Genomic DNA, 12,500 nt, shown 5'->3' with positions numbered 1-12,500 from the left:
CAGTATTTAAAGATGTATATTTTAGGCAGCGACCGAGCTGCCTCTGAAGTATCGAGTATCTCAAAATACCTCGTAATTCAATACCCTACGGAGGGAATCTCATCAGCGTCAGTGAGCCAATCAGCACGCAGCATGCTTCTACCAAGATCTAATAGTGTCTGTGATTGGCTGGCTGATGTTACACGCAGAGCACAAACTCAATGCCCGTCTATTAATTTAGGCCTCAACCTTTACCACACACACACACACACACACACACACACACACACACACACACACACACACCACATCGATGTCTGCGAGGACTTTTACTCCACAGGAAATATTTATGCCGTAATGTTGTCATTTCTTATAAAATCAGTACCCAGCCCTACTAATGATTGATAACAGATGTTTTCTATCTGTGTGTGTGTGTGGGTGTGTGTGTGTGTGTGTGTGTGTGTGTGTGTGTGTGTGTGTGTGTGTGTGTCTCGATCATGTCTGTCATTCTGATTATTTATGTTTTGCAGCTTTCTCTTCTAAATAAATCTGTAAAGTAATCTGAAAGAGTGGCGTTGCAGTGACTGGTCCGTGCCAATCAAACACAGATGTTTATGAAATACGTGATGATATAAGGTGCAACTTTGGAAGAAAAAAACTCGGAAAAGGAGACGAAAGCGTTGGTAAAAGCAGTGAACACCTTCAAAAGGAAGAAAAAACAGTTTTAATAATCACCTGTTATATGATGTAATATATCCTCGTGTGTGTGTGTGTCTGTCTGTCTGTCTGTCTGTCTGTCTGTCTGTCTGTCTGTGTGTGTGTGTGTGTGTGTGTGTCTCTGTCTGCCTCTGTGTGTGTGTGTCTCTGTCTGCCTCTGTGTGTGTGTGTGTGCTTTTTTTACTATATTCGTGGGGTCCAAAAACCGGGGAATACAGTATACTTGTGGGGTCTGCACATTGTGTGTGTGTGTGTGTGTTTGTTTGTGTGTGTGTGTGTGTGTGTACACACGCGTCGGTCGCCGTGTGCCTGATCTCTAGACCCAGCTGAGAAGTCAAAATCACCATAAACCTGGGAGTTTTATTTTGAAATGTGTTTTATTTTGTAAAGCATCCTGCTGCTCTGCGTCCTTCCTGTACGTGATTAACCTGCCTGGCTCGACACATTCGGACGGAGAACATGGGCGCCCAAATGAAAACTGCTTGATTATGAAAAGATGTCTGCATGTTATGAGAAGCCTTGTTGCTGAAAAGTAGCACTTTGCTGGGCTCCAAAGAGGAGGTGTAGTAGTTAGGGACTACAATACCCATAATGCAATGTGGAGACATCTGGTTCCTCAGTAAAGTGTGTGTTATTTTGAGTGTGCTCCATGGCATCCTTTCTCATTATACATGGTCAACGAGACATTTAGAACATGTTTAAATCAGCATGACAGCACACACACATATACACACACACACACTCGCAGCAGCGCCACATCAGACCCACAGAGAGGCAGACAGCATCCCCCCAGCTGTGTTTTTCTCGCCGTGTGTGTGGAGGTGAGTGCTGATGAACAAAAGAAACAAAGCTACCAGTGTAGCCTCCAGTTTACGGCTAATTATCTCATATCTGTAGTTTAACGTGTGTGTCTGGCTAACGTGCATGAGCTCCTCCAGTAGCTGATGTCATAAGTCAGCTAACGGTTAGCTAGAGATGGGAAATATATCGGTGTTATAGCAACATCGGTACACTCTGTGAGGCTACATAGATACACACACACACACAGACACACAAACGCACACACACAGAGACACGGATACAGACACAAACGCACACACAGACACAGAGACACGCACACACAGACAAACGCACACAGAGACACAAACACACAGACACTGATACAGACACACACAGACACACTAACACACAGAGACACAAACATGCACACAGTACAAACACGCACACAGACAGATACAGACACACACACGCACACACAGAGACAGATACACACAAACACACTAACACACAGACACACTAACACACACAGAGACACAAACACGCACACAGACACACACAAACGCACACACACAGAGACACAGACACACACATACACACACACATCTCATATCTGTAGTTTAACGTGTGTCTCGCTAACGTGCATGAGCTCCTCCAGTAGCTGATGTAATAAGTCAGCTAACGGTTAGCTAGAGATGGGAAATATATCGGTGTTATAGCAACATCGGTACACTCTGTGAGACTACACAGATACACACACACAGACACACATACACACACACTCAGACACACAGACATACAAACAAGCACACACAGAGACACAGACACACACACACACACACATCTCATATCTGTAGTTTAACGTGTGTCTCGCTAATGTGCATGAGCTACTCCAGTAGCTGATGTAATAAGTCAGCTAACGGTTAGCTAGGAATGGCAATATATCGGTGTTATATCGACATCGGTACACTCTGTGGGACTAGATATCGTTATATGAAAGTGTATTTTCCTTGTTTAAAAGGCTGCGTTACAGTAAAGCTTAGAGCCCAAAATCTACATAAAAGAAACTATGTTTTTGCCTGAAGTGTCTCTCATTAATTTGGAGAAAAATTTATTTTCTTACGAATCTTTCTGCAGTGTTTGAAAAAGTCGTTTTTTTTTAAGATTTATATGAAAACCTGACTCTGTTGATCTTCATTTTCTGCAGGAGTTTTCCCCCCTAAGGTGCCTTTAAATATGTATACATATATACACTTACATATGTACTTATATTTTCATTTATATTCTGTACTTTGTGCATTGACTTGTCTTGCAGTAGTTTTTATAAGAGTATTATTCTAAGGGAGACATGTTGAGTTTATTGCTTTTAGACACACACACACACACACACACACACACACACACACACACACACACACACAGAGACACGCACACACACAGAGAGAAACACACAAAGACACAAGCGCACACAGATACACAGACACACACACATACAGAGACACACACAGAGACACGCACACAGAGACACGCACACACACACAGAAACACACAAAGCTCCGCAAGAGCACAGGCTTTTATAACTGTGAACCAAGAGAAATCTCAATCATTCCCAATCTAGCAGAGACGGAGAGCGTAGGTATATGTAAGGAGATAACATAGGCACAGGCTAATTATTGATCACTAAAATGATAGTTAACATTAGTAATTAAACTTAAACAGCTAATGGAAGTCCAAACTGCCTGAGAGCTTCTCCTGTACTATACGGTAATTCCTCTACTATGAGACAGTAAGTCTCGTAGTTATGACCAAATCGTTAGCCTATTTTTATAAAAACGTCTGCTACGGAGCCATAATGTGAGGTACAAGGTAATGGAGCCTTTTATACATTATCGTGTTTCTTTAGAAATAAACAATGGATGTAAAGTTATTCTCTGTCAAAGTGACGTCAAAATGAATGGCAGTCAATGGGATGCTAACGGGAGGTGATGGCTTGGTAGCATCAAAATGGCGCCATAGGAGGTTCGCGTTGTGAGGAGAAGCTGACCCCCTTGGTTAGAATGCAGGTTTAAGGAGTCTCCCCCTGCTGGATTTCAGCATTTGCAGCACTTCGCCGAACCGGATGCTTTGTCCATTAATATTAACAGTCTGTTGACTTAACGTACTTGTTAGTCGGGTACAAAGCTCCGCGAGGTTGTTGTCTTTTTAGCGGTGGTTGTCGTTACGGGTAGCAGATGAGCGGTGACTGTCAACCGGATACAGAGCTCTCCACGAGAGCACAGGCTTTTATAACCGTCAACATAGCATCACCTAGCAAGTAATGTCTGGCAACCCAAGACTAGCATCGAGCTAGCATTGAGCTAGCATTGACATTGTCTGACGTTGGGTTTAGCGTCCTCAACCTGGCAACGCCCGTGAACCTTGACTCTCTCCAGTATTTTGAATTTGGACTGCAGTAACTATTCCAAACGCTAGCTGTCAGGATTACATATTGCACCTTTAACGTTTCTCATTTGGACTGCCCGCGCCCCTGGCGTTTGCCTATCCTGCCTCGGCCCTGTGCTCTTCCAACTAAGCCCCGCCCACTCTGCAGCAGTCCGAAATCTCACCGAAAATCTCTCAAATATTGTGTTTGCGTTGATGTGGGGCTCAATCGCTCACAGGAAAGCTTTTTGATTTGACAGCGTTTTGAAGTCGTAAGAAACGAGATAAATAGCTTTTTTAAGGAGTAAAAGTGGAGGATTTTTTACTTTACTTACTAAATCTTTCACCCGAAAGTCCGACATTTCAATCAGAAGTTTCCTGACCTGCAAACATGACGTCTGATGATGTCTGAAAAACAGTTTAAAGTCCACAAACGGAAACAAACACTGAGGCACACAGAGCAGAGGTTAGTTTCAGGAGACGGATCAGAATAATACTCCTAAATTGTTTTTTTAAATGGAGTCTGATGGGTTTAGTGCTAGCAACTTGAGAGCTGTTTCTGGTCAAACAGAAAGGCCTTAAAGAGGTTTTAAAGGTCTACATTATCTCTGAAGGCCGGGGCGGACTGGGACAAAACGTCAGCCCTGGCAATTTCGTCCTTACTGGCCCACTTTCAGACGAGGACATTATTTGCTTTATAATTGCAAAAACCAGGCTCACGTGAGATTATGGCAGCAGCAGCATGAGGTGCACTTACAGGCTTTCATAATTACAAAATACATATACTGGAGCCATTCATAAAGCCTTCAAATAAACTGCCATGGCACCATCTTAGAATAGAATGGAAATGCTTGCATATTTAAAACATATTACTACATACTTAAACACCCAAAACACCAAAGTACAAAGACACAAGCTTTTATTTTGAAAAGTAGAAGCCCGAGGCTGCAGACGGCAGGCTTTAGGCTGCAGCCTGTAGTACAGTCTTGCATATTTTTGTCAAACTAGTGTCAGCCCTTCCAGAAAAATTTGTTTTTGTGATTGTTTTGGGCTAAAATCCTTGATTATGCGTCACGTTTTCTTAAAAAATGTGAAGGAATATGTGGGATATTTATGCAATTTTATGCAATGAAATTGCAGGAACTTGCAAAAACTGCGGTTTCATCGTGGCTTCATCGCGGGGTTTGCAGCTTTTCGATGATGTTCACGTCGCGTAATTACGTCACTTCATAACGTTCCCATGGCAACAGGGTAAAACGGCTGCTCTTGTGTGAAGTAAACGCAACATTTTTCAACTTTCTGCTAAGATATATGGGACTTTTTTGCAACGAAAATGCGGGGATTATGAAATCATGCAAGCCCCGCATATTTTGCGCGAAAATTGGCAATTTATGCGGCGAAAGTGCGGCGTATTTGAAAGAAGCCCCCACATAAATATGCGGACTTTGGCTGATTATGCATTGAATTATGAAATCGCATAATCACGTTTTTCTGGAGGGACTGAAGTGTGAAACGCCAGTGTTGCCGCATTGTTTTCCTTTGTCCAGCGGCCCAAATTGTCTCATGAGTTCATCGGCCCTTCTGGCATTTGCCAGAACTGCTAGATTGCCAGTCCACCTATCTCTGTAGGGATCCTTTCCATAATGTTGTCAGACACTTAGAATAATAATCTGAGTCTGTCAGCGGCATAACGAGCACTTTTGTTAAGGTAAATACAAGCTGGACAATTACTATTGACCTTACATTACAGCTTGTTTCTCCATCTCTCTTAATACTGGACCAATGTCACAGATTGTTGTTCCCATCAGTCACTTAGACACAGAAACATGGGAATAAACGGTAATTAGCCGTTAGTTTGTCAGCTGTTTGTTCAGAGGTTGTAAAGATGGACTTATTGTCTCCAGATTTAGGAGATCAAGTTTCCACATGAGGGACTTTCAGGATCCTGAAAGCTGAGTCGGAGGTGAAACTGTGTGTTGATAACGCTGTGTGTTCAGCGGGTCATTGACCTGACAGGACCAGGTTCATACTGAGACCTACAGAGCTGACTCTGACTCCAGCAGAGGATCAGACCAGGACCAGGTTCATACTGAGACCTACAGAGCTGACTCTGACTCCAGCAGAGGATCAGACCGGTTCACACTGAGACCACAACCAAAAGCACTTCACTTCAGCCTCCAAATCTGAGCCCACGGTAAGAAGCGGGATCTTCTGAATTTACCGGTAATATCAGCTGTTGTCAGGGGGTCGAAGTGACCACGATTAATATTTGAGTTTTGTTGTGTGTTCGGCTGTGTTGACTGTAGTTTTCGGGAGAGCTTCGGGGGGGACACCAGAGACACCACAAACCTAAAACCCCCTCGCTCCCATACGGTGAGGCCTACAGCTCTGAAACTGTATACAGGTGTGGTAGGCAAGGAACTTTGCACAGTTCTGGCATAAAGCATGTCTTAGGGATTACGTCTTAGAGTTATTATAGACGAGGAACAAAGAAAGGTTTTGAACTAAAGTAGTGTATGTTGTGTTTCAGCCACATGCTAAACCTGGATGTTACCAAAGAATTTCTAATAAGGGAAGAAGTTCCTCTCTGTCGTTACTTCCGGCTTCTGAACTGGTTGCAGTTCCACCAGAGTTCCATATAGGGGGCGCTCACAGGCCAGTGCAGAATGAATGGGACTCTAGCGAGCTATACCCTCAAAATCCACTTTTCTCAGAATATCATTTTTGGTCTAGTAATTTGAATGTTGCATTCGAAAGGGGAGGCTAAGAAAATACACACTGCTGGGTGTTAGATTTTTTTTAAAGTGGCTTTTTTGTTCTAAAAAGCCTTTTAAAATGTCAATGACGTCATACACATATACGGCCAGAGATTCTGCTTTACAGCGAGCTCTGAGTCACTTCCTTTGTTCTCCCGAGGCATCGACAACACAGCTGACAGGTTATATATATATATATATATATATATATATATATATATATATATGGTGCTCTTTGGGGTCGGGAATTCAATTGAGTGCAGAGAAAAAGAAAAAAAGCACTCTTCTTCAAAATTATTTAAAAAGCCTTTATTTTACTGGCTATTTCATGATAGAAAATTTAAAAGACATTGGGAGAAGCAACCCACGCGTGGCGGCACAGGGTGTATATATATATATATATTAGACACACCGTCTAATAAATGCGTTATTACGGACAAAGAGTAGCAGGCTAATGTTATGTTTTATATATATATGCCTTCAAACAGGATCTCCGATGGTAATCAGTCCTTCACTGACCAATCAGCATTCATTAGCAGAATGCTAGCGTGTTATGGGCAACAACGACTCAACCTGTAAGAAATCGAAAGGACATAAGTACTCGTTCATTCAACTTTTGACCTATAATTCATGTCGAACTTGCAAAAACTACAATCAAATCTGAGATTTCTCAACAACAATCAGGCGAAAGAGACAAATTTAACCGTCTAGCTCCATAGACTCGATCACCCCCAGTGGAACTCTGGTGGAACTGCAACCAAATTTGGTACAATGGGGCTGAATAGGGAGCGAAAAGGCTCTCCGTAGACAGTCAAGTAAATACTTACGAGGAATGTGCCTTGGTGGTTGGTGCATACATAAACAAAGAAACATATCGAACATTGAAATGAAATAAACAATACATACAGAAACAAGTATATACTAAATGGCTGTTTAACAGTTGAAAAATAATGGATTGTGTGAATGCAGTGGGCCAAAACAGGCAGTATGTGCAACAGGATGGAGGTTAGTGCGAAGTATAGTGACTGGGGCTGTCTCCCGGTGTCTCCCGGTGTCTCCAGGTGTCTACCGGTGTCTCCAGGTGTCTACCGGTGTCTCCAGGTGTTTCCAGGTGTCTACCGGTGTCTCCAGGTGTCTACCGGTGTCTCCAGGTGTTTCCAGGTGTCTACCGGTGTCTCCAGGTGTCTACCGGTGTCTCCAGGTGTTTCCAGGTGTCTACCGGTGTCTCCAGGTGTTTCCAGGTGTCTCCAGGTGTTTCCAGGTGTTTCCAGGTGTTTCCAGGTGTCTCCAGGTGTTTCCAGGTGTCTACCGGTGTCTCCAGGTGTTTCCAGGTGTCTCCAGGTGTTTCCAGGTGTTCCCAGGTGTTTCCAGGTGTTTCCAGGTGTCTCCAGGTGTTTCCAGGTGTTTCCAGGTGTCTACCGGTGTCAACCGGTGTCTACCGGTGTCTCCAGGTGTTTCCAGGTGTCTCCCGGTGTCTCCAGGTGTCTACCGCTGTCTCTTGGTGTCTCCCGGTGTCTCCAGCTGTCTCCCGGTGTCTCCCGGTGTGTCCCAGTATCTCCTGGTGTCTCCGGGTGTCTCCCGGTGTCTCCCAGCATGTCGCCGGGCCTGCAGGTTGTGGGTCTGATTCTGGGCGTGGTGTCCTGGTGTCTCCAGTCCAGCTGCACGTCGTCCCAGGTGTGGAAGACGCGGAGCCAGGTGGAGTCGGTGAGCAGCAGCCAGTGGCAGTTTGAGGGTCTGTGGATGAGCTGCGCGGCCACGTCGCTCGGCTCCGTGCAGTGCAGCAAGTTCAAGACGGTGCTGGGCCTGCCGGGTGAGAGACCTGCAACCACGCAGGACACGTTTGTGGCATTTGTATGAAGCCGTGTTCGCTGATTCTCTGCAGGGGGGCGTGTCAAGAACAAGCAGACTTAAATACCATGTATACTGCATGTGTACACTGTAGATCACTGGTTCTCAAGCTTTTTTCAATAATGTTCCCCCTTTGAACAGTGTTTTTAAGCCGTGTACGCCCTAACCAGCACGGATCATTTTTGGTAGAAAAACAAAGTCTCTATAAAGACCGTTGAGAACTTTGTAAGTGTACAGACAGTTTATTAAAAAGATAGTTTAGAAAGACAGAGCTACTGTCTTCATAATCTATCTTTTCAATAAACTGCCTGTACACTCACAAAGTTCTCAATGTTTCGGTTAACATTTAGGGACCCTCATTATGCTACCGTGGAAGTGTGGTGATATTTTGAGCCTTTTTAGCCTGTGCCCCGAATACTAGCGTTGTAAGCTAACCAGCGGTCCGCGCTAGCTTCTTTCAAGCTATAAACACATTCAATTAGCATGAAAACATGTCCCAGAGAGCGACAGAGTGGGTACACATCTGTTATTATCCCCTAGGTTAGATTTGCGCCAGAATTGTCCTTTAAATGATGATGGAAAAAGGAGACAAAAATTTGGAATTAGACGGTAGAAAGAAGGAAGGAAGGCAAGAATAGGTCGAAAATAGTAACAAAAAAATACTAAAACACAGGAGAAAGAAGGAAGGCAACACTAGGGCGACAAAAGAGACAAAAAAATTCAAATAAGCAACAAACTTCGAAAAAAGAGACAAAACGTAAGGAAGAAAGGCAAGAATAGGTCAAAACAAACGACAAAACCTCCAAAAAAAAGCGACAAACTTGAAGAAAAAAAAGCCAGTAGCAGTAACTACAGCCTTGTAACTGAAAAACATTTTGCAAAAAATGTCACGTACCCCCTGCAGTCCTCCAAAGTACCCCTAGGGGGACACGTACCCCCTGCAGTCCTCCAGAGTACCCCTAGGGGGACACGTACCCCCTGCAGTCCTCCAGAGTACCCCTAGGGGGACACGTACCCCCTGCAGTCCTCCAGAGTACCCCTAGGGGGACACGTACTCCCTGCAGTCCTCCAGAGTACCCCTAGGGGTAGACCTACCCCCATTTGAGAAACACTGCTTTAAGCCCCCCAACTTTGCACAAGCAGTCTTAAAGGGGTGATAGAATGATTATTTAGGGTATTTTACACTGTTCCTTAAGGTCTCCTAATAGGGTATGTAACATTGGTTGGGCTGAAAATTGCCCAAATGCTATTATATTAGGCCCTTAACTACCCTGTGAATATGGCTCTATTTGGAACAGGAGCTTTTCTTCCAAATATGGTCTGCTCATGAATATTTAGATGAGCTGCGTGCTGATTGGTTGAGGAACCCCATAGAAACAGATTGGAGACGAGACAGCAGGTCGCATATTTCAGACACTGCAATGTTTCGTTACTAAATTCACTTCTGAGACTTTTTTAAGCGAGAAATCAACTATATAAAGCTCAAATATGGGCCGTTTTACAAAAATTGATGGCTAATTGCAAATTTGGGAAGACGTGTCGGATTTCAGGAGCTCCACACAATCTGACGAGACAGCGGCAGCCTGCTGGGCTCCATACCCAGGAGAAAGTCACCGTTACTGGGTTACTGGACAACCGGGGCTCGGGGCTCCATGGAGCTGGCCGGCTGCCGGCATAATTATAATATATTTACAGTTTGAATTTCGTCACGCCACTTATAGAACAGCTACCCTAAGGTCTTACAAAGCTAACGCTTTTGTCCGATTTCAATTTAATGCATTTTTGTGAATAGGAGGGGTCTCGTTAGCTGCTATTGTCCATTCAATCCTATGGGTAGCTAAAGATCGAGGCTAGCTAGCTTTCGGCATAACTATAATATATTTACAGTTTGAATTTCGTCACGCCACTTATAGAACAGCTACCCCAAGGTCTTACAAAGCTAACGCTTGTATCTGATTTCAAATTAATGCATTTTTTATGAATTTGAGGGATTTCGTTAGCTGCTACTGTCCCTTCATTCCTATGGGTAAAGATCGCGGCTAGCTGCAGGCCCTGGAGCTCCATCAGGGCCTCTGCATTTTGTAGTCCAGTAACCCAGTAACCGGTGACTTGCGCAGGTATGGAGTGCCGCTGGCTTCCCTTCGTAACGGAGATCCAGCTAGCTCACAGCGAGTCTATGAAGTAGGACACGCCGGGTGGCGAGGCAGCACCGGCCGCTGTAACGTAGCCTGCTGAGCTCATTTTTTTCAATTTGCAATTAGCCATCCATTTTCGTAAAACGGCCCATATTTGACCTCTACATAGTTGATTTATTGCATGAAAAAAGTCTCAGAAGTGAATTTAGTGATTAAATAGCGGACCTCTGGCGATCTGCATGACCTAGCTAGAGTCAGAAGACTAAGCTGACCTCAGGTCAGCGGTGTAGCCTATGCTAATGTTGGGGCGTGACCAAGACTAGGAGTTGAGATGCTGACGTCAACTTTTAGCTTAGTTCAGATTCGCCCGTTTTCGGCAGCAGTTTCAAAATGTGAGATTTGCAGAGGAGAGAGGTGTCAACGGGACTTTGAGCTTCTATGTATGTCCTATTTACCCTCCGAACTGTCGTTATTCAACTATGACAAGGTAAAATCGGTTTTGCATTCTATCACCCCTTTAAATTTCACAGTTGCTTTTTTTTCCATCAGATTGTACGGTGGCCGACAGGGGCAGACGCCCTGCGACTTAAGAAAACACACGCAAATAGACAAAACACAAGCAAATTAAGAAAACAACTTCATTAATTTGACAACACATCAGTGTTGTATAAAGTACTACAAAGCAATACTTGAGTAAAAGTACAAGTATCGTACTAGAAAAAGACTTTGGTAGAAGTGAAAGTTACCTTTTAGAATATTACTCAAGTAAAAGTCTTAAAGTATCTGATATATACTGTACTTAAGTATCAAAAGTAATTTTCTGTCTATTGTGGCTTTCTTACAGTAAAGCATAAAGCATATTCAGGGTTCCCATATCTTCTTAATCATCCGGTAGGAAGAATCTTTCATTCCAACGTACAGAAACTTTTCTTGCAAATACGGCCACGGGTGTATGACGTTATCCTCACCACTACCCTGCTCACCGAGTTCACCACTATCGTCGGGGTGGTCGTCTACGGTAACGGGAGGTCCTCCAGTAGGTGCTCGTGCTTCCATGGCGGTTTCAGTTGTGCGTCCTCCTCCTCCTTTAGCAACAAACAAGCGCTGAAATAGAGCGCGCGGCGCGCAGAGCGTGCGTAATGCAAACTAGGAGCAGTGATTCGCCAAACCTCCCTTATTGCAGTCGCACACATTTCTTCTAATTTTATTTTTTTAGTAACGAGTAACGAAGATGCTTAGTGGAAATATAACAGAGTAAAAGTATACATTTTATCTAGGAAATGTAGTGGAGTAAAAGTGAAAGTTGACATAAATTTAAATAGCGAAGTAAAGTACAGATATGTGAAATTTCTACTTAAGTACAGTAACAAAGTATTTGTACTCGTTACGTTACAACACTGCAACACATGTGCAGCATTCAGCAAACACGCTGCAAATACACACAACACAACCAAATACATAAACGCGCTGCAAATATGAAACGATGCAAAAAGAAAAGCACACAAACCCAGAAAACAAATGCAACAAAAAAACGCAGCATCCAGATTACACAACGGAAGTTCTCCAGACCTCTAGAGGGAGCAGCTGGTGGAACAGCTGGATGTTAGACCCCACGGGGGGGGAGGGCTCTGCCTTTTTATTAGAGTCGGGTATGGCTACAGCCTGGAGAAGTCCATAGACTGTATATTAAATTCATATTATTGTTATTATTAATAACATAATATATTATTAATATACAGTCTATGCTCCCGTCTCATGCCCTCCCGGCTGGTGCTGTCCCCGAGCTTCGGCTTTTCAAAATAAAAGCTCGCGTCTGGTCCGCTATGTGTTTGTACTTTGGTGTGTTGGATGTTTGTGAACTAAACAG

The 12,500-nt window shown here is 43.8% G+C and overlaps 1 protein-coding gene across 3 annotated transcripts in view; it reads left to right on the top strand.

The window, feature by feature from the left end:
- The first annotated feature begins 1,352 nt into the window (after positions 1 to 1,352).
- Positions 1,353 to 12,500, top strand: part of LOC116055538 (claudin-1-like) — a 19,449-nt gene continuing 8,301 nt past the window's right edge. Inside the window, exons 1-4 of one of the 3 annotated variants that reach the window (XM_036001069.1) lie at positions 5,908 to 5,988; positions 6,048 to 6,088; positions 7,762 to 7,971; positions 8,243 to 8,460. In XM_036001069.1, the coding sequence (XP_035856962.1) occupies positions 8,244 to 8,460 (217 nt within the window). In that variant the 5' untranslated portion in view covers positions 5,908 to 5,988; positions 6,048 to 6,088; positions 7,762 to 7,971; position 8,243. Of the gene's footprint in view, positions 1,518 to 5,798; positions 6,089 to 7,761; positions 7,972 to 8,131; positions 8,461 to 12,500 lie in introns of those variants that run through there. The other 2 variants (XM_031307551.2, XM_031307550.2) reach the window with 2 other exon arrangements.

The sequence above is a fragment of the Sander lucioperca genome, chromosome 5 (assembly GCF_008315115.2).
Source record: "Sander lucioperca isolate FBNREF2018 chromosome 5, SLUC_FBN_1.2, whole genome shotgun sequence".
Taxonomy (NCBI): Eukaryota; Metazoa; Chordata; class Actinopteri; order Perciformes; family Percidae; genus Sander; species Sander lucioperca.
This window is presented reverse-complemented; position numbering and strand designations above follow the sequence as displayed.